The sequence below is a fragment of the Oncorhynchus keta genome, chromosome 13 (assembly GCF_023373465.1).
Source record: "Oncorhynchus keta strain PuntledgeMale-10-30-2019 chromosome 13, Oket_V2, whole genome shotgun sequence".
In the NCBI taxonomy this organism is placed as follows: Eukaryota; Metazoa; Chordata; class Actinopteri; order Salmoniformes; family Salmonidae; genus Oncorhynchus; species Oncorhynchus keta.
This window is the reverse complement of record NC_068433.1, coordinates 6423792-6446698: the sequence shown is the minus strand read 5'-3', so window position 1 is coordinate 6446698 and position 22907 is coordinate 6423792. Positions and strand designations below refer to the sequence as shown.

The following is a 22907-nucleotide window of genomic DNA, read 5'->3' as shown; positions in this document are numbered from 1 at the left end:
TCTGTTTTCGTTTCAGGTGACTGACCACGAATTTCCAGGGTGTGTCTTTCTCCCGCCGGTGTGCACCGGACATTATTAAGACGGACGACGCTGTTGTCACCGTATGAGTGTTTTTGCTCTACTCTGTTTACATTTACATTTAACTTATCCTGTTAACGTTATCGTGGCTGATGGTGTTGTTATTCTATTCTCAGAGCACGAATACAGATGTGCTGATCACTGTGAAAAATAACGCGTAGCATAGAAAACGTAGCCATTGAAATACATTTGACGGGTATGTGGTGCATCTCATCTACAGGTAACTGCCAAAATAAAGGAAACACGTGAGTAAAAAAGGGATACAAAGTATGTTGAAAGCAGGTGCTTCCACACAGGTGTGGGTCCTGAGTATATTAAGCAATTAACATCCCATCATGCTTCGGGTCATGTATGGAAATAACCAGTTGCCCATTATTTTGGCTACCATGGCTAGAAGAATAGATCTCAGTGACTTTGAAAGAGTCCTCCTCGAAGGTACATAAGGAGTTTAAAGGGTGTGTGTGTGTGTGTGTGTGTGTGTGTCTCAGTCATCAGATCTCAACCCAGAGACCCTGGAGCGACGCCTTGAGACAACGTTTTCCACCACGTTAAAAACCCCCACAAAATTACGGAATTTATTGTGGAAGAATTGGTGTCACATCCCTCCAATAGAGTTCCCGGATACGTGTGGAATCTATGCCAAGGCGCATCGAAGCTGCTCTGGTAGCTTGTGGTGTTTCCTTTACTTTGGGAGTTACCTGTATATTTGCGGACAACGTGGAGCATTTCTCTGCCTGGGTTATACATTATGGCAATACGGGGTGGCTATACTGTATGAACGAGCCACAGCCAAAGAAAAGCAAACCTCAAACTAAATTGATTGTTACTGAGAGCTATTTATTCGGCTAGTGGTTTAAACAATACTGTACATTCAACTAGCATAAGGCAAGGCTAGCGAACACAGGCATCTTTAGGAACACCTTCCTAATACTGAGTTGCCCTCAGAACAGCCTCAATTGGTCGGGGCACGGACTCCAAGAGTTCCATAGGGATGCTGGCCCATGTTGACTCTACAAGGTGTTGAAAGAGTTCCACAGGGATGCTGGCCCATGTTGACTCTACAAGGTGTTAAAAGAGTTCCACAGGGATGCTGGCCCAAGTTGACTCTACAAGGTGTTAAAAGAGTTCCACAGGGATGCTGGCCCATGTTGACTCTACAAGGTGTTAAAGGAGTTCCACAGGGATGCTGGCCCATGTTGACTCTACAAGGTGTTAAGGGAGAGTTCCACAAGGTGTTGAAAGAGTTCCACACGGCTGGCCCATGTTGACTCTACAAGGTGTTAAAAGAGTTCCACAGGGATGCTGGCCCATGTTGACTCTACAAGGTGTTAAAAGAGTTCCACAGGGATGCTGGCCCATGTTGACTCTACAAGGTGTTAAAGAGTTCCACAGGGATGCTGGCCCATGTTGACTCTACAAGGTGTTAAAGGAGTTCCACAGGGATGCTGGCCCATGTTGACTCTACAAGGTGTTAAAAGAGTTCCACAGGGATGCTGGCCCATGTTGACTCTACAAGGTGTTAAAGGAGTTCCACAGGGATGCTGGCCCATGTTGACTCTACAAGGTGTTAAAAGAGTTCCACAGGGATGCTGGCCCATGTTGACTCTACAAGGTGTTAAAAGAGTTCCACAGGGATGCTGGCCCATGTTGACTCTACAAGGTGTTAAAAGAGTTCCACAGGGATGCTGGCCCATGTTGACTCTACAAGGTGTTAAAGGAGTTCCACAGGGATGCTGGCCCATGTTGACTCTACAAGGTGTTGAAAGAGTTCCACAGGGATGCTGGCCCATGTTGACTCTACAAGGTGTTAAAGGAGTTCCACAGGGATGCTGGCCCATGTTGACTCTACAAGGTGTTGAAAGAGTTCCACAGGGATGCTGGCCCATGTTGACTCTACAAGGTGTTAAAAGAGTTCCACAGGGATGCTGGCCCATGTTGACTCTACAAGGTGTTAAAAGAGTTCCACAGGGATGCTGGCCCATGTTGACTCTACAAGGTGTTAAAGGAGTTCCACAGGGATGCTGGCCCATGTTGACTCTACAAGGTGTTAAAGGAGTTCCACAGGGATGCTGGCCCATGTTGACTCTACAAGGTGTTGAAAGAGTTCCACAGGGATGCTGGCCCATGTTGACTCTACAAGGTGTTAAAAGAGTTCCACAGGGATGCTGGCCCATGTTGACTCTACAAGGTGTTAAAAGAGTTCCACAGGGATGCTGGCCCATGTTGACTCTACAAGGTGTTAAAAGAGTTCCACAGGGATGCTGGCCCATGTTGACTCTACAAGGTGTTGAAAGAGTTCCACAGGGATGCTGGCCCATGTTGACTCTACAAGGTGTTAAAGGAGTTCCACAGGGATGCTGGCCCATGTTGACTCTACAAGGTGTTAAAGGAGTTCCACAGGGATGCTGGCCCATGTTGACTCTACAAGGTGTTGAAAGAGTTCCACAGGGATGCTGGCCCATGTTGACTCTACAAGGTGTTGAAAGAGTTCCACAGGGATGCTGGCCCATGTTGACTCTACAAGGTGTTAAAAGAGTTCCACAGGGATGCTGGCCCATGTTGACTCTACAAGGTGTTAAAAGAGTTCCACAGGGATGCTGGCCCATGTTTACTCTACAAGGTGTTGAAAGAGTTCCACAGGGATGCTGGCCCATGTTGACTCCAGGTTGGCTGGATGTCCTCTGGGTGGTGGACCATTCTTGATACACACGGGAAACTGTTGAGCGGGGGAAAACCCAGCAGCGTTGCGATTCTTGACACTCAAACCGGTGCACCTGGCACCTACTACCACTAACCCTGGCACAAATACACAATCCATGTTTCAATTATCTCAAGGCTTAAACATCCTTCTTTAAACCTGTCTCCTCCCCTTCATCGACACTGATTGAAATGGATTTAACAAGTGACATCAATAAGGGATTATATCTTTCACCTGGATTCACCTGGTCAGTCTATCATGGAAAGAGCAGGTGTTCGTAATGTGTTGTACACATTAAATTGTATGCATTAAGGCTACACAGTAATCACAGTAGAGATACTAGCGCTGCCATTGAAAGCCTTTCAGCATTCCTACGCTCACTATTCCATCTAGTACAGCTACTGTTAGTCATGGAGGTGGTGCTGTGGCTGCAATGGAAACAACATCATTTGTGTTGAAGTTGGACTAGTAGTACAACATCACACCTACCCATGACAAGTCATGCATGTTAATGTCCTCTCTCTCTCTCCTCTCCTCCCCTCCCTCCCTCCCTCCCTCCCTCTCTCTCCCCCCTCTCTCCCTCTCCCTCCCCCTCCCTCTCCTCCCTCCCTCTCCCCCCCTCTCTCTCCCTCTCCCTCCCCCTCCCTCCCTCTCCCCCTCCCTCTCTCTCTCCCCCTCTCTCTCTCTCTCCTCCCTCTCTCCCTCCTCCCCTCTCTCTCCCTCTCTCTCCCTCCCCCCTCCCTCCCTCCCTCCCTCTCTCTCCCTCCCTCTCTACCTCTCTCTCTCTCTCTCCCCCCTCTCTACCTCTCTCTCTCCTCTCTCTCCCCCTCTCTCCCTCTCTCTCTCTACCTCTCTACCTCTCTCCCCCTACCTCTCTCTCTCTCTCTACCTCTCTCCCTCCCCCTCTCTCCCCTCTCTCCCTCCCTCTCTCCCCCTCCCTCCCTCCTCTCTCCTCCCTCTCTCCCTCTCCCTCCCTCCTCCCTCCCTCCCTCCCTCTCTCTCCCCCTCTCTCCCTCTCTCTCTCCCCCCTCCTCTCTCTCCCCCTCTCTCTCCTCTCCCTCCCTCCTCTCTCCCCTCCCTCCCTCTCTCTCCCCTCTCTACCTCTCTCTCCTCTCCCTCTCCTCTCTCCCCCCCTCTCTACCTCTCTCTCTCTCCCTCTCTCTCCCCCTCTCTCTCTCTCTCCCCTCTCCCTCCCCCCCCTCCCTCCCTCTCTCCCCCCCTCTCTCTCTCTCTCCCTCCCTCCTCCCCCTCCCTCTCTCTCTCCCCCTCTCTACCTCTCTCTCCCCTCCCTCTCTCTCCCCTCTCTACCTCTCCCTCCCCCTCCCCTCCCTCCCCTCCCTCCCTCCCTCTCTCTCCCCCTCTCTCTCCTCTCCCTCCCTCCTCTCCTCCCTCCCTCCCTCCCTCTCTCCCCTCCCTCCCTCTCTACCCCCTCTCTCCCTCCTCTCCCCTCTCCCCCTCCCTCTCTCTCCCTCTCTCTCCCTCCCTCTCTCTCTCCCCTCTCCCTCCCCCTCCCCCTCCCTCCCTCCCTCTCTCTCCCCTCCCCTCTCCTCTCCCCCCCTCTCTCTCCTCCCCCCTCCCTCTCTCTCCCCCTCTCTCCCTCCCTCTCCTCTCTCCCCCTCCATCGCTCTCGCTCTCTCTCCCTCCCCCTCCCTCTCTCTCTCTCCCCCTCCCTCTCTCTCCCTCTCTCCCCCTCCCCTCTCTCTCCCTCTCTCTCCCCTCCCTCACTCTCTCTCTCTCCCTCTCTCTCCCCCTCCCCCTCCCCTCTCTCTCTCCCTCTCTCTCTCTCTCCCCCTCCATCGCTCTCGCTCTCTCCTCTCTCTCTCCCTCTCCCCCCCCCCTCTCTCTCTCCCTCCTCACTCTTTCTACCTCTCTCTCTCTCTCCCCTCTCTACCTCTCTCTGTCTCTCCTCCATCGCTCTCTTCCTCTCCCTCTCTCTCTCCCCCCTCTCGCTCTCTCCCTCTCTCTCTCTCCTCTCCCTCTCTCTCTCTCTCTCTCTCCCCTCTCTCTACCTCTCTCTCTCTCTCTCTCTCCCTCTCTCTCTACCTCTCTCTCTCCCTGCCTCTCTCTCTCTCCCTACCTCTCTCCTACCTCTCTCCCTCTCTGTCTCTCTTGCTATCTCTCTCTCTCTGTCTCTCTCTCTCCCTCTCTCTCTCTCTCTCTCTCTCTCTCTCTCTCTCTCTCTCTCTCCCTACTCTCTCTCTCTCTCTCTCTCTCTCTCTGTCTCTCTTCTATCTCTCTCTCTCTCTCTCTCTCTCCCCTCCCCCTCTCTCTCCCCCTCCCTCTCTCTCTCTCTCTCTCTCTCTCTCTCTCTCTCTCTCTCTCTCTCTACATCTCTCTCTCGCTCTCTTTCCCTACTCTCCCTCTCTCCCTCTGTCTCTCTTGCTATCTCTCCGTCTCTCTCTCTCTCCCTACCTCTCTCTCTCGCCCCCTCTCTCCCTCTCTGTCTCTCTTGCTATCTCTCTCTCCGTCTCTCTCTCTCTCTCCCTACCTCTCTCTCTCCCTACCTCTCTCTCTCTCGTCCCCTCTCTCCCTCTCTGTCTCTCTTGCTATCTCTCTCTCTGTCTCTCTCTGTCCTTTAGGATGCTGAAGCAGGTGTGATAAATGCTGCCGTTTAAATCAAAGCCCTCCTCCTCTCTCCCCCTACCTGACTCTGGGGAGAGGAGGATGTCTCCATGCAGATTGATATCAGGGGGCCCGGCCATATCCTGCAAGGGCTGAGTGATGGTCTGTCTGGATAAAAAATGAACTTCATTCCCAGCACGCCGGCTATGATTCATGTCCCCCCAGTACCACAGTACACTGCTCTCTCCCTGGAAACATGTGGGCTACATGTTCCAGTGTAGCACCACCTGCCCACCCCAGCACCACAGAAACATGTGGGCTACATGTTCCAGTGTAGCACCACCTGCCCACCCCAGCAAATCCCATTACCATGTGTGTCTGTGTGTCTTATACTCTGCTGCATCCAAAATGACCGTTTACTTTCCGTTAACCAGCTGAAATATTTAATAACCTCTTAGCTGGGTTGGCTTTTTTAACATTGGAGATTTTTCGTTAGATGCCATTTTCGTTTTTTTTTTTTTTTCAAAACGGGTGGCACACGAGCAAAACCTTTTCCGTCGTCAAGGTGATCACTGAGAGGAGACCGTTGTACCGGAATGGTTTGAAGCAGAGACGTATGTATCCTAGTTAAAAACTCTGACTAGGATATGAAAGTGCTGCTATCTCCACTTGGTGTCTGTGTGTGAAGGGTGCTCATTGTGGCTGTGAGCTGAGTATCATCCTGGCAGCCATCTTGTGTGAGACAGACTGGCACAGTATGCCCAGAAGGAGTCTGCAGTCGGAGGACACTGTGACCTCACCTTGAGTCACATGTTATAGGAGACAGCTGCAGACAGCTCCGTTCTGCCCTGATACTGTTTGACAAACGTAGACTCTGGGTGGAATTAGTCAGAGCTTGCATGCTGTCCCCTTTCCCTCAACGAGGACACAGTAAAACACGTGAGTGGGTAGTGAGGAAGAGGAGGAAAGGAGAACATGTGAGTGGGTAGTGAGGAAGAGGAGGAAAGGAGAACATGTGAGTGGGTAGTGAGGAAGAGGAGGAAAGGAGAACATGTGAGTGGGTAGTGAGGAAGAGGAGGAAAGGAGAACATGTGAGTGGGTAGTGAGGAAGAGGAGGAAAGGAGAACATGTGAGTGGGTAGTGAGGAAGAGGAGGAAAGGAGAACATGTGAGTGGGTAGTGAGGAAGAGGAGGAAAGGAGAACATGTGAGTGGGTAGTGAGGAAGAGGAGGAAAGGAGAACATGTGAGTGGGTAGTGAGGAAGAGGAGGAATGGAGAACATGTGAGTGGGTAGTGAGGAAGAGGAGGAAAGGAGAGCATGAAGTCATTCTTCAGATTCCAATGATTTTACTTCGTAAGGAGATTTGCACTGTGTTGAGGTGACGAGTACGGGCCTCCTCCCAGACCGACGTACTAGGTTCACTAACGCGCAGGTAGTCTTTGCCTGTGGATCTTCTCTTGACCACACAGTAATATAGTAATATATGCCATTTAGCTGACGCTTTTATCCAAAGCGACTTACAGTCATGTGTGCATACATTCTACGTATGGGTGGTCCCGGGAATCGAACCCACTACCCTGGCGTTACGAGCGCCATGCTCTACCAACTGAGCCACAGAAGGACCACTAGGACCACAGGTTGGGTCAAGTCCCACCACGAGCCGTAGCTCTGGATTATCCCGCGGTATGAGCTTCTATCCCGGGTGAGGGGGCCTCCCTGTCTTCCTACCCGAGGCTGAGTTAGCAGTGAACCCCTGGTCTCCACTTTATCAACCAGGCCACCCCTCCTGGTCTATCTCTGCTCGCCACAGATGTTAGCTCCCTTCTAGTCTATCTCTGCTTGCCACAGAGGTTAGCTCCCTCCTGGTCTATCTTTGCTAGCCACAGAGGTTAGCTACCTCCTGGTCTATCTCTGCTTGCCACAGAGGTTAGCTCCCTCCTGGTCTATCTTTGCTAGCCACAGAGGTTAGCTCCCTCCTGGTCTATATCTACTAGCCACAGAGGTTAGCTCCCCCCTGGTCTATCTCTGCTTGCCACAGAGGTTAGCTCCCCCTGGTCCATATCTGCTTGCCACAGAGGTTAGCTCCTTCCTGGTCTATCTCTGCTAGCCACAGAGGTTAGCTATCTCCTGGTCTATCTCTGCTAGCCACAGAGGTTAGCTCCCTCCTGGTCTATCTCTGCTAGCCACAGAGGTTAGCTCCCCCCTGGTCCATATCTGCTTGCCACAGAGGTTAGCTCCTTCCTGGTCTATATCTGCTAGCCACAGAGGTTAGCTACCTCCTGGTCTATCTCTGCTAGCCACAGAGGTTAGCTCCTTCCTGGTCTATCTCTGCTAGCCACAGAGGTTAGCTCCCCCCTGGTCCATATCTGCTTGCCACAGAGGTTAGCTCCCTCCTGGTCTATATCTGCTAGCCACAGAGGTTAGCTCCCTCCTGGTCTATATCTGCTATCCACAGAGGTTAGCTCCCTCCTGGTCTATCTTTGCTAGCCACAGAGGTTAGCTACCTACTGGTCTATCTTTGCTAGCCACAGAGGTTAGCTCCCTCCTTCCTACTGTTAAACACTTGACGGGTAGTTTGTGACAAGGTAAACTATGTGTTAGCGGGGGCTATTTTCGTGGCAACACCAACGAGCAATCCAATATGTATTTATAGACCGCTCTGCGCTATTTTACACAGGATACGGTCAACCCCTGGGTTATAATACTTTTATAAGTGTGTCATAGTCAGACAATCCTGCTAGCGGCTGGTCCTCCCTTTCTAGTTGACCGGACAACACCCTCACGGGTGAGTCACACTCGCTAAGTCCCGGGTATAGGGTTTGAGCTAAGACTAATTACTTGAAATGAATTCTTAGCTGAAAGCAGGGATTCGACACTTCGTCAAAGACAAAGGGCAAACTACAGATATCCAGTGCTCCTTTTGTGTGTCTTTTACAAAGTTACCCTGGAGCTCCCCTGTGGTTTCCTGCTGGAACCCACAATATGGTCTGGCTGCAGGACACCTAAGGTGAAGCCCCTGAGTCAGTAGCTGTTATAATGCTACTCTTCTTCTTCAGCACTTTATTCAACAAGTCATTTAACTAGTTAGTTAAAACCAGTAACACTTCTCTTTCCGTTCCACTAGTTAGTTAAAACCAGTAACACTTCTCTTTCCATTCCACTAGTTAGTTAAAACCAGTAACACTTCTCTTTCCGTTCCACTAGTTAATTAAAACCAGTAACACTTCTCTTTCCATTCCACTAGTTAGTTAAAACCAGTAACACTTCTCTTTCCGTTCCACTAGTTAATTAAAACCAGTAACACTTCTCTTTCCATTCCACTAGTTAGTTAAAACCAGTAATACTTCTCTTTTGGTTCCACTAGTTAATTAAAACCAGTAACACTTCTCTTTCCATTCCACTAGTTAGTTAAAACCAGTAATACTTCTCTTTTGGTTCCACTAGTTAGTTAAAACCAGTAACACTTCTCTTTCCATTCCACTAGTTAATTAAAACCAGTAACACTTCTCTTTCCATTCCACTAGTTAATTAAAACCAGTAACACTTCTATTTTGGTTCCACTAGTTAGTTAAAATCAGTAACACTTCTCTTTTGGTTCCACTAGTTAATTAAAACCAGTAACACTTCTCTTTTGGTTCCACTAGTTAGTTAAAACCAGTAACACTTCTCTTTTGGTTCCACTAGTTAGTTAAAACCAGTAACACTTCTCTTTTGGTTCCACTAGTTAGTTAAAACCAGTAATACTTCTCTTTTGGTTCCACTAGTTAGTTAAAACCAGTAATACTTCTCTTTTGGTTCCACTAGTTAGTTAAAACCAGTAACACTTCTCTTTTGGTTCCACTAGTTAGTTAAAACCAGTAACACTTCTCTTTTGGTTCCACTAGTTAGTTAAAACCAGTAACACTTCTCTTTTGGTTCCACTAGTTAGTTAAAACCAGTAATACTTCTCTTTTGGTTCCACTAGTTAGTTAAAATCAGTAACACTTCTCTTTTGGTTCCACTAGTTAGTTAAAACCAGTAACACTTCTCTTTCCGTTCCACTAGTTAATTAAAACCAGTAATACTTCTCTTTTGGTTCCACTAGTTAGTTAAAATCAGTAACACTTCTCTTTTGGTTCCACTAGTTAATTAAAACCAGTAACACTTCTCTTTTGGTTCCACTAGTTAGTTAAAACCAGTAATACTTCTCTTTTGGTTCCACTAGTTAGTTAAAACCAGTAACACTTCTCTTTCGGTTCCACTAGTTAGTTAAAACCAGTAACACTTCTCTTTCCGTTCCACTAGTTAATTAAAACCAGTAATACTTCTCTTTTGGTTCCACTAGTTAGTTAAAACCAGTAATACTTCTCTTTTGGTTCCACTAGTTAGTTAAAATCAGTAACACTTCTCTTTCCGTTCCACTAGTTAATTAAAACCAGTAATACTTCTCTTTTGGTTCCACTAGTTAGTTAAAACCAGTAACACTTCTCTTTTGGTTCCACTAGTTAGTTAAAACCAGTAATACTTCTCTTTTGGTTCCACTAGTTAATTAAAACCAGTAACACTTCTCTTTTGGTTCCACTAGTTAATTAAAACCAGTAACACTTCTCTTTTGGTTCCACTAGTTAATTAAAACCAGTAACACTTCTCTTTTGGTTCCACTAGTTAGTTAAAACCAGTAATACTTCTCTTTTGGTTCCACTAGTTAGTTAAAACCAGTAATACTTCTCTTTTGGTTCCACTAGTTAGTTAAAACCAGTAACACTTCTCTTTCGGTTCCACTAGTTAGTTAAAACCAGTAACACTTCTCTTTCCGTTCCACTAGTTAATTAAAACCAGTAATACTTCTCTTTTGGTTCCACTAGTTAGTTAAAACCAGTAACACTTCTCTTTCGGTTCCACTAGTTAGTTAAAACCAGTAATACTTCTCTTTTGGTTCCACTAGTTAGTTAAAACCAGTAACACTTCTCTTTTGGTTCCACTAGTTAGTTAAAACCAGTAACACTTCTCTTTCTCTATAGTTTTTTATTAAGCAACAATAATGCACTAGCTTCTAACAAAAGCAATCAAGTTATGTTCTTACTTTACCCCAAGTCTTTTAACCTCTAATACATCAATCAGCTCCTGATCTGTCTTTCCCAGAATCTCCACTCCCTATCTTTTACATTGGGTTTATACCCTTAATTGCCAAGCCTCCTTTGACTACAGCCCCACGACCCATCCTCCCCCTTTACACGTGACGTTTAAGCCAAGTTCATAACACGTCTCCTTTACACACAGTCAGTTAACATGTCTCCTTTACACGTGATGTCTACACACAGTCAGTTAACATGTCTCCTTTACACGTGATGTCTACACACAGTCAGTTAACATGTCTCCTTTACACACAGTCAGTTAACACGTCTCCTTTACACATGATGTCTACACACAGTCAGTTAACACGTCTCCTTTACACACAGTCAGTTAACACGTCTCCTTTACACGTGATGTCTACACACAGTCAGTTAACATGTCTCCTTTCCGTGATGTTACACACAGTCAGTTAACACGTCTCTCGTGATGTCTACACACTCAGTTAACACTTTACACGTGATGTCTACACACAGTCAGTTAACATGTCTCCTTTCAGTTAACATGTCTCCTTTACACACAGTCAGTTAACACGTCTCCTCCGTGATTTACACACAGTCAGTTAACATGTCTCCTTTACACGTGATGTCTACAGTCATGTCTCTTTACACACAGTCAGTTAACATGTCTCCTTTACACACAGTCAGTTAACGTGATGTCTACACACAGTCAGTTAACATGTCTCCTTTACCGTGATGTCTACACACAGTCAGTTAACACGTCTCCTTTACACACAGTCAGTTAACATGTCGTGATGTCTACACACAGTCAGTTAACATGTCTAACATGTCTCCTTTACACGTGATGTCTACACACAGTCAGTTAACAGTTAACATGTCTCCTTTACACGTGATGTCTACACACAGTCAGTTAACATGTCTCCTTTACACACAGTCAGTTAACATGTCTCCTTTTGATGTCTACACACAGTCAGTTAACATGTCTCCTTTACGTGATGTCTACACACAGTCAGTTAACATGTCTCCTTTACACAGTGATGTCTACACACAGTCAGTTAACATGTCTCCTTTACACACAGTCAGTTAACATGTCTCCTTTACACGTGATGTCTACACACAGTCAGTTAACATGTCTCCTTTACACACAGTCAGTTAACATGTCTCCTTTACACGTGATGTCTACACAGTCAGTTAACATGTCTCCTTTACACGTGATGTCTACACACAGTCAGTTAACATGTCTCCTTTACACGTGATGTCTACACACAGTCAGTTAACATGTCTCCTTTACACACAGTGTTAACATGTCTCCTTTACACACAGTCAGTTAACATGTCTCCTTTACGTGATGTCTACACACAGTCAGATGTCTCTTTACACACAGTCAGTTAACATGTCTCCATGATGTTACACACAGTCAGTTAACATGTCTCCTTTACACGTGATGTCTACACACAGTCAGTTAACATGTCTCCTTTACACACAGTCAGTTAACATGTCTCCTTTACATGATGTCACAGTGTTAACATGTCTACACACAGTCAGTTAACATGTCTCCTTTACACGTGATGTCTACACACAGTCAGTTAACATGTCTCCTTTTTACACACAGTCAGTTAACATGTCTCCTTTACACGTGATGTCTACACACAGTCAGTTAACATGTCTCCTTTACACACAGTCAGTTAACATGTCTCCTTTACACGTGATGTCTACACACAGTCAGTTAACATGTCTCCTTTACACGTGATGTCTACACACAGTCAGTTAACATGTCTCCTTTACACACAGTCAGTTAACATGTCTCCTTTACACGTGATGTCTACACACAGTCAGTTAACATGTCTCCTTTACACACAGTCAGTTAACATGTCTCCTTTACACAGTGATGTCCTTTACACGTGACACAGTCAGTTAACATGTCTCCTTTACACGTGATGTCTACACACAGTCAGTTAACATGTCTCCTTTACGTGATGTCTACACACAGTCAGTTAACATGTCTCCTTTACACGTGATGTCTACACACAGTCAGTTAACATGTCTCCTTTACACACAGTCAGTTAACATGTCTCCTTTACACATGATGTCTACACACAGTCAGTTAACACGTCTCCTTTACACATGATGTGATGTCTATACACAGTCAGTTAACATGTCTCCTTTACACACACAGTCAGTTAACATGTCTCCTTTACACATGATGTCTACACACAGTCAGTTAACATGTCTCCTTTACACATGATGTCTACACACAGTCAGTTAACATGTCTCCTTTACACACAGTCAGTTAACATGTCTCCTTTACACGTGATGTCTACACACAGTCAGTTAACATGTCTCCTTTACACACAGTCAGTTAACATGTCTCCTTTACACGTGATGTCTACACACAGTCAGTTAACATGTCTCCTTTACACGTGATGTCTACACACAGTCAGTTAACATGTCTCCTTTACACACACAGTCAGTTAACATGTCTCCTTTACACATGATGTCTACACACAGTCAGTTAACATGTCTCCTTTACACACACAGTCAGTTAACATGTCTCCTTTACACATGATGTCTACACACAGTCAGTTAACATGTCTCCTTTACACGTGATGTCTACACACAGTCAGTTAACATGTCTCCTTTACACGTGATGTCTACACACAGTCAGTTAACATGTCTCTTTTACACGTGATGTCTACACACAGTCAGTTAACACGTCTCCTTTACATGTGATGTCTACACACAGTCAGTTAACATGTCTCCTTTACACGTGATGTCTACACACAGTCAGTTAACATGTCTCCTTTACACGTGATGTCTACACACAGTCAGTTAACACGTCTCCTTTACACGTGATGTCTACACACAGTCAGTTAACATGTCTCCTTTACACACACAGTCAGTTAACATGTCTCCTTTGCACGTGATGTCTACTAACAGTCAGTTAACATGTCTCCTTTACACGTGATGTCTACACACAGTCAGTTAACATGTCTCCTTTACACGTGATGTCTACACACAGTCAGTTAACATGTCTCCTTTACACGTGATGTCTACACACAGTCAGTTAACATGTCTCCTTTACACGTGATATCTACACACAGTCAGTTAACACGTCTCCTTTACACGTGATGTCTACACACAGTCAGTTAACATGTCTCCTTTACACACACAGTCAGTTAACATGTCTCCTTTACACACAGTCAGTTAACATGTCTCTTTTACACGTGATGTCTACACACAGTCAGTTAACACGTCTCCTTTACATGTGATGTCTACACACAGTCAGTTAACATGTCTCCTTTACACGTGATGTCTACACACAGTCAGTTAACATGTCTCCTTTACACGTGATGTCTACACACAGTCAGTTAACACGTCTCCTTTACACGTGATGTCTACACACAGTCAGTTACCATGTCTCCTTTACACGTGATGTCTACACACAGTCAGTTAACATGTCTCCTTTACACGTGATGTCTACACACAGTCAGTTAACACGTCTCCTTTACACACAGTCAGTTAACATGTCTCCTTTACACGTGATGTCTACTAACAGTCAGTTAACACGTCTCCTTTACACGTGATGTCTACACACAGTCAGTTAACATGTCTCCTTTACACGTGATGTCTACACACAGTCAGTTAACACGTCTCCTTTACACACAGTCAGTTAACATGTCTCCTTTACACGTGATGTCTACACACAGTCAGTTAACATGTCTCCTTTACACGTGATGTCTACACACAGTCAGTTAACACGTCTCCTTTACACGTGATGTCTACACACAGTCAGTTAACATGTCTCCTTTACACGTGATGTCTACACACAGTCAGTTAACATGTCTCCTTTACACGTGATGTCTACACACAGTCAGTTAACACGTCTCCTTTACACGTGATGTCTACACACAGTCAGTTAACATGTCTCCTTTACACAGTCAGTTAACATGTCTCCTTTACACGTGATGTCTACACACAGTCAGTTAACATGTCTCCTTTACACACAGTCAGTTAACATGTCTCCTTTACACGTGATGTCTACACACAGTCAGTTAACATGTCTCCTTTACACACAGTCAGTTAACATGTCTCCTTTACACGTGATGTCTACACACAGTCAGTTAACATGTCTCCTTTACACGTGATGTCTACACACAGTCAGTTAACATGTCTCCTTTACACACAGTCAGTTAACATGTCTCCTTTACACACAGTCAGTTAACATGTCTCCTTTACACGTGATGTCTACACACAGTCAGTTAACATGTCTCCTTTACACGTGATGTCTACACACAGTCAGTTAACATGTCTCCTTTACACACAGTCAGTTAACATGTCTCCTTTACACGTGATGTCTACACACAGTCAGTTAACATGTCTCCTTTACACACAGTCAGTTAACATGTCTCCTTTACACGTGATGTCTACACACAGTCAGTTAACATGTCTCCTTTACACACAGTCAGTTAACATGTCTCCTTTACACGTGATGTCTACACACAGTCAGTTAACATGTCTCCTTTACACACAGTCAGTTAACATGTCTCCTTTACACGTGATGTCTACACACAGTCAGTTAACATGTCTCCTTTACACGTGATGTCTACACACAGTCAGTTAACATGTCTCCTTTACACACAGTCAGTTAACATGTCTCCTTTACACGTGATGTCTACACACAGTCAGTTAACATGTCTCCTTTACACGTGATGTCTACACACAGTCAGTTAACACGTCTCCTTTACACGTGATGTCTACACACAGTCAGTTAACATGTCTCCTTTACACACAGTCAGTTAACATGTCTCCTTTACACGTGATGTCTACACACAGTCAGTTAACATGTCTCCTTTACACACAGTCAGTTAACATGTCTCCTTTACACGTGATGTCTACACACAGTCAGTTAACATGTCTCCTTTACACACAGTCAGTTAACATGTCTCCTTTACACGTGATGTCTACACACAGTCAGTTAACATGTCTCCTTTACACGTGATGTCTACACACAGTCAGTTAACATGTCTCCTTTACACACAGTCAGTTAACATGTCTCCTTTACACGTGATGTCTACACACAGTCAGTTAACATGTCTCCTTTACACGTGATGTCTACTAACAGTCAGTTAACACGTCTCCTTTACACACAGTCAGTTAACACGTCTCCTTTACACGTGATGTCTACACACAGTCAGTTAACACGTCTCCTTTACACGTGATGTCTACACACAGTCAGTTAACACGTCTCCTTTACACACAGTCAGTTAACACGTCTCCTTTACACGTGATGTCTACTAACAGTCAGTTAACACGTCTCCTTTACACACAGTCAGTTAACACGTCTCCTTTACACGTGATGTCTACACACAGTCAGTTAACACGTCTCCTTTACACGTGATGTCTACACACAGTCAGTTAACACGTCTCCTTTACACGTGATGTCTACACACAGTCAGTTAACACGTCTCCTTTACACACAGTCAGTTAACATGTCTCCTTTACACGTGATGTCTACTAACAGTCAGTTAACATGTCTCCTTTACACGTGATGTCTACACACAGTCAGTTAACACGTCTCCTTTACACACAGTCAGTTAACATGTCTCCTTTACACGTGATGTCTACACACAGTCAGTTAACACGTCTCCTTTACACGTGATGTCTACACACAGTCAGTTAACACGTCTCCTTTACACGTGATGTCTACTAACAGTCAGTTAACATGTCTCCTTTACACGTGATGTCTACTAACAGTCAGTTAACATGTCTCCTTTACACGTGATGTCTACTAACAGTCAGTTAACATGTCTCCTTTACACGTGATGTCTACTAACAGTCAGTTAACATGTCTCCTTTACACGTGATGTCTACTAACAGTCAGTTAACATGTCTCCTTTACACGTGATGTCTACACACAGTCAGTTAACATGTCTCCTTTACACGTGATGTCTACACACAGTCAGTTAACATGTCTCCTTTACACGTGATGTCTACACACAGTCAGTTAACACGTCTCCTTTACACGTGATGTCTACACACAGTCAGTTAACACGTCTCCTTTACACGTGATGTCTACTAACAGTCAGTTAACATGTCTCCTTTACACGTGATGTCTACTAACAGTCAGTTAACATGTCTCCTTTACACGTGATGTCTACACACAGTCAGTTAACATGTCTCCTTTACACGTGATGTCTACACACAGTCAGTTAACATGTCTCCTTTGATGTCACACAGTCAGTTAACACGTCTCCTTTACACGTGATGTCTACACACAGTCAGTTAACATGTCTCCTTTACGTGATGTCTACTAACAGTCAGTTAACATGTCTCCTTTACACGTGATGTCTACTAACAGTCAGTTAACATGTCTCCTTTACACGTGATGTCTACACACAGTCAGTTAACATGTCTCCTTTACACGTGATGTCTACACACAGTCAGTTAACACGTCTCCTTTGATGTCTACACACAGTCAGTTAACATGTCTCCTTTACACGTGATGTCTACACACAGTCAGTTAACATGTCTCCTTTACACGTGATGTCTACACACAGTCAGTTAACATGTCTCCTTTTACTACACACAGTCAGTTAACATGTCTCCTTTACACACAGTCAGTTAACATGTCTCTTTACACGTGATGTCTACACACAGTCAGTTAACATGTCTCCTTTACATGTGATGTCTACACACAGTCAGTTAACATGTCTCCTTTACACGTGATGTCTACACACAGTCAGTTAACATGTCTCCTTTACACGTGATGTCTACACACAGTCAGTTAACACGTCTCCTTTACACGTGATGTCTACACACAGTCAGTTAACATGTCTCCTTTACACGTGATGTCTACACACAGTCAGTTAACATGTCTCCTTTACACGTGATGTCTACACACAGTCAGTTAACATGTCTCCTTTACACACAGTCAGTTAACATGTCTCCTTTACACGTGATGTCTACTAACAGTCAGTTAACACGTCTCCTTTACACGTGATGTCTACACACAGTCAGTTAACATGTCTACACACAGTCAGTTAACATGTCTCCACGTGATGTCTACACACAGTCAGTTAACACGTCTCCTTTACACACAGTCAGTTAACATGTCTCCTTTACACGTGATGTCTACACACAGTCAGTTAACATGTCTCCTTTACACGTGATGTCTACACACAGTCAGTTAACACGTCTCCTTTACACGTGATGTCTACACACAGTCAGTTAACATGTCTCCTTTACACGTGATGTCTACACACAGTCAGTTAACATGTCTCCTTTACACGTGATGTCTACACACAGTCAGTTAACATGTCTCCTTTACACGTGATGTCTACACACAGTCAGTTAACATGTCTCCTTTACACACAGTCAGTTAACATGTCTCCTTTACACATGATGTCTACACACAGTCAGTTAACATGTCTCCTTTACACACAGTCAGTTAACATGTCTCCTTTACACGTGATGTCTACACACAGTCAGTTAACATGTCTCCTTTACACACAGTCAGTTAACATGTCTCCTTTACACGTGATGTCTACACACAGTCAGTTAACATGTCTCCTTTACACAGTGATGTCTATGTCTACAACAGTCAGTTAACATGTCTCCTTTACACACAGTCAGTTAACATGTCTCCTTTACACACAGTCAGTTAACATGTCTCCTTTACACATGATGTCTACACACAGTCAGTTAACATGTCTCCTTTACACATGATGTCTACACACAGTCAGTTAACATGTCTCCTTTACACACAGTCAGTTAACATGTCTCCTTTACACGTGATGTCTACACACAGTCAGTTAACATGTCTCCTTTACACACAGTCAGTTAACATGTCTCCTTTACACGTGATGTCTACACACAGTCAGTTAACATGTCTCCTTTACACACAGTCAGTTAACATGTCTCCTTTACACGTGATGTCTACACACAGTCAGTTAACATGTCTCCTTTACACACAGTCAGTTAACATGTCTCCTTTACACGTGATGTCTACACACAGTCAGTTAACATGTCTCCTTTACACGTGATGTCTACACACAGTCAGTTAACATGTCTCCTTTACACACAGTCAGTTAACATGTCTCCTTTACACGTGATGTCTACACACAGTCAGTTAACATGTCTCCTTTACACGTGATGTCTACACACAGTCAGTTAACATGTCTCCTTTACACGTGATGTCTACACACAGTCAGTTAACATGTCTCCTTTACACACAGTCAGTTAACATGTCTCCTTTACACGTGATGTCTACACACAGTCAGTTAACATGTCTCCTTTACACACAGTCAGTTAACATGTCTCCTTTACACGTGATGTCTACACACAGTCAGTTAACATGTCTCCTTTACACACAGTCAGTTAACATGTCTCCTTTACACGTGATGTCTACACACAGTCAGTTAACATGTCTCCTTTACACGTGATGTCTACACACAGTCAGTTAACATGTCTCCTTTACACACAGTCAGTTAACATGTCTCCTTTACACGTGATGTCTACACACAGTCAGTTAACATGTCTCCTTTACACGTGATGTCTCCTAACAGTCAGTTAACATGTCTCCTTTACACACAGTCAGTTAACACGTCTCCTTTACACGTGATGTCTACACACAGTCAGTTAACACGTCTCCTTTACACGTGATGTCTACACACAGTCAGTTAACATGTCTCTCCTTTACACACAGTCAGTTAACATGTCTCCTTTACACGTGATGTCTACTAACAGTCAGTTAACACGTCTCCTTTACACACAGTCAGTTAACATGTCTCCTTTACACGTGATGTCTACACACAGTCAGTTAACATGTCTCCTTTACACGTGATGTCTACACACAGTCAGTTAACAGTTAACATGTCTCCTTTACACGTGATGTCTACTACACAGTCAGTTAACACGTCTCCTTTACACACAGTCAGTTAACATGTCTCCTTTACACGTGATGTCTACTAACAGTCAGTTAACATGTCTCCTTTACACGTGATGTCTACACACAGTCAGTTAACATGTCTCCTTTACACACAGTCAGTTAACATGTCTCCTTTACACGTGATGTCTACACACAGTCAGTTAACATGTCTCCTTTACACGTGATGTCTACACACAGTCAGTTAACATGTCTCCTTTACACGTGATGTCTACACACAGTCAGTTAACATGTCTCCTTTACACGTGATGTCTACTAACAGTCAGTTAACATGTCTCCTTTACACGTGATGTCTACTAACAGTCAGTTAACATGTCTCCTTTACACGTGATGTCTACTAACAGTCAGTTAACATGTCTCCTTTACACGTGATGTCTACTAACAGTCAGTTAACATGTCTCCTTTACACGTGATGTCTACACACAGTCAGTTAACATGTCTCCTTTACACGTGATGTCTACACACAGTCAGTTAACATGTCTCCTTTACACGTGATGTCTACACACAGTCAGTTAACACGTCTCCTTTACACGTGATGTCTACACACAGTCAGTTAACACGTCTCCTTTACACGTGATGTCTACTAACAGTCAGTTAACATGTCTCCTTTACACGTGATGTCTACTAACAGTCAGTTAACATGTCTCCTTTACACGTGATGTCTACACACAGTCAGTTAACATGTCTCCTTTACACGTGATGTCTACACACAGTCAGTTAACACGTCTCCTTTACACACAGTCAGTTAACAGGTCTCCTTTACACGTGATGTCTACACACAGTCAGTTAACATGTCTCCTTTACACGTGATGTCTACTAACAGTCAGTTAACATGTCTCCTTTACACGTGATGTCTACTAACAGTCAGTTAACATGTCTCCTTTACACGTGATGTCTACACACAGTCAGTTAACACGTCTCCTTTACACGTGATGTCTACACACAGTCAGTTAACACGTCTCCTTTACACACAGTCAGTTAACATGTCTCCTTTACACGTGATGTCTACACACAGTCAGTTAACATGTCTCCTTTACACACAGTCAGTTAACATGTCTCCTTTACACGTGATGTCTACACACAGTCAGTTAACATGTCTCCTTTACACACAGTCAGTTAACATGTCTCCTTTACACGTGATGTCTACACACAGTCAGTTAACATGTCTCCTTTACACACAGTCAGTTAACATGTCTCCTTTACACGTGATGTCTACACACAGTCAGTTAACATGTCTCCTTTACACGTGATGTCTACACACAGTCAGTTAACACGTCTCCTTTACACGTGATGTCTACACACAGTCAGTTAACATGTCTCCTTTACACACAGTCAGTTAACATGTCTCCTTTACACACAGTCAGTTAACATGTCTCCTTTACACGTGATGTCTACACACAGTCAGTTAACATGTCTCCTTTACACACAGTCAGTTAACATGTCTCCTTTACACATGATGTCTACACACAGTCAGTTAACACGTCTCCTTTACACGTGATGTCTATACACAGTCAGTTAACATGTCTCCTTTACACACAGTCAGTTAACATGTCTCCTTTACACATGATGTCTACACACAGTCAGTTAACACGTCTCCTTTACACGTGATGTCTACACACAGTCAGTTAACATGTCTCCTTTACACACAGTCAGTTAACATGTCTCCTTTACACATGATGTCTACACACAGTCAGTTAACATGTCTCCTTTACACACAGTCAGTTAACATGTCTCCTTTACACGTGATGTCTACACACAGTCAGTTAACATGTCTCCTTTACACGTGATGTCTACACACAGTCAGTTAACATGTCTCCTTTACACACAGTCAGTTAACATGTCTCCTTTACACGTGATGTCTACACACAGTCAGTTAACATGTCTCCTTTACACACAGTCAGTTAACATGTCTCCTTTACACATGATGTCTACACACAGTCAGTTAACATGTCTCCTTTACACGTGATGTCTACACACAGTCAGTTAACATGTCTCCTTTACACACAGTCAGTTAACATGTCTCCTTTACACATGATGTCTACACACAGTCAGTTAACATGTCTCCTTTACACGTGATGTCTACACACAGTCAGTTAACATGTCTCCTTTACACGTGATGTCTACACACAGTCAGTTAACATGTCTCCTTTACACACAGTCAGTTAACATGTCTCCTTTACACGTGATGTCTACACACAGTCAGTTAACATGTCTCCTTTACACACAGTCAGTTAACATGTCTCCTTTACACATGATGTCTACACACAGTCAGTTAACACGTCTCCTTTACACGTGATGTCTATACACAGTCAGTTAACATGTCTCCTTTACACACACAGTCAGTTAACATGTCTCCTTTACACATGATGTCTACACACAGTCAGTTAACATGTCTCCTTTACACATGATGTCTACACACAGTCAGTTAACATGTCTCCTTTACACACAGTCAGTTAACATGTCTCCTTTACACGTGATGTCTACACACAGTCAGTTAACATGTCTCCTTTACACGTGATGTCTACACACAGTCAGTTAACATGTCTCCTTTACACGTGATGTCTACACACAGTCAGTTAACATGTCTCCTTTACACGTGATGTCTACACACAGTCAGTTAACACGTCTCCTTTACACGTGATGTCTACACACAGTCAGTTAACATGTCTCCTTTACACGTGATGTCTACTAACAGTCAGTTAACATGTCTCCTTTTGATGTCTACACACAGTCAGTTAACATGTCTCCTTTACACGTGATGTCTACACACAGTCAGTTAACATGTCTCCTTTACACGTGATGTCTACACAGTCAGTTAACAGTCTCCTTTACACACAGTCAGTTAACAGGTCTCCTTTACACGTGATGTCTACACACAGTCAGTTAACATGTCTCCTTTACACGTGATGTCTACTAACAGTCAGTTAACATGTCTCCTTTACACGTGATGTCTACTAACAGTCAGTTAACATGTCTCCTTTACACGTGATGTCTACACACAGTCAGTTAACACGTCTCCTTTACACGTGATGTCTACACACAGTCAGTTAACACGTCTCCTTTACACACAGTCAGTTAACATGTCTCCTTTACACGTGATGTCTACACACAGTCAGTTAACATGTCTCCTTTACACACAGTCAGTTAACATGTCTCCTTTACACGTGATGTCTACACACAGTCAGTTAACATGTCTCCTTTACACACAGTCAGTTAACATGTCTCCTTTACACGTGATGTCTACACACAGTCAGTTAACATGTCTCCTTTACACACAGTCAGTTAACATGTCTCCTTTACACGTGATGTCTACACACAGTCAGTTAACATGTCTCCTTTACACGTGATGTCTACACACAGTCAGTTAACACGTCTCCTTTACACGTGATGTCTACACACAGTCAGTTAACATGTCTCCTTTACACACAGTCAGTTAACATGTCTCCTTTACACACAGTCAGTTAACATGTCTCCTTTACACGTGATGTCTACACACAGTCAGTTAACATGTCTCCTTTACACACAGTCAGTTAACATGTCTCCTTTACACATGATG

General features: G+C 44.2%; 2 protein-coding genes across 6 annotated transcripts in view; one reads left to right on the top strand and one right to left on the bottom strand.

Annotated features, from left to right (window-relative positions):
• Positions 1–22907, bottom strand: part of LOC118371767 (glucosidase 2 subunit beta-like) — a 317257-nt gene that overhangs the window by 50936 nt on the left and 243414 nt on the right. The window lies entirely within an intron of this gene.
• Positions 1496–3299, top strand: LOC127906667 (uncharacterized). 4 transcript variants are annotated; one of them, XM_052459272.1, is made up of 3 exons: positions 1496–1978; positions 2123–2410; positions 2507–3299. In XM_052459272.1, the coding sequence occupies exons 1-3, from the start codon at positions 1531–1533 to the stop codon at positions 2779–2781; spliced, it is 1011 nt and encodes a 336-aa protein (XP_052315232.1). In that variant the 5' UTR covers positions 1496–1530; the 3' UTR covers positions 2782–3299. The 4 variants fall into 4 exon arrangements, with proteins under 4 accessions (XP_052315232.1, XP_052315231.1, XP_052315229.1 ...); XM_052459271.1 differs by having other exon boundaries at positions 1496–2218; positions 2459–3299; XM_052459269.1 differs by having other exon boundaries at positions 1496–2410.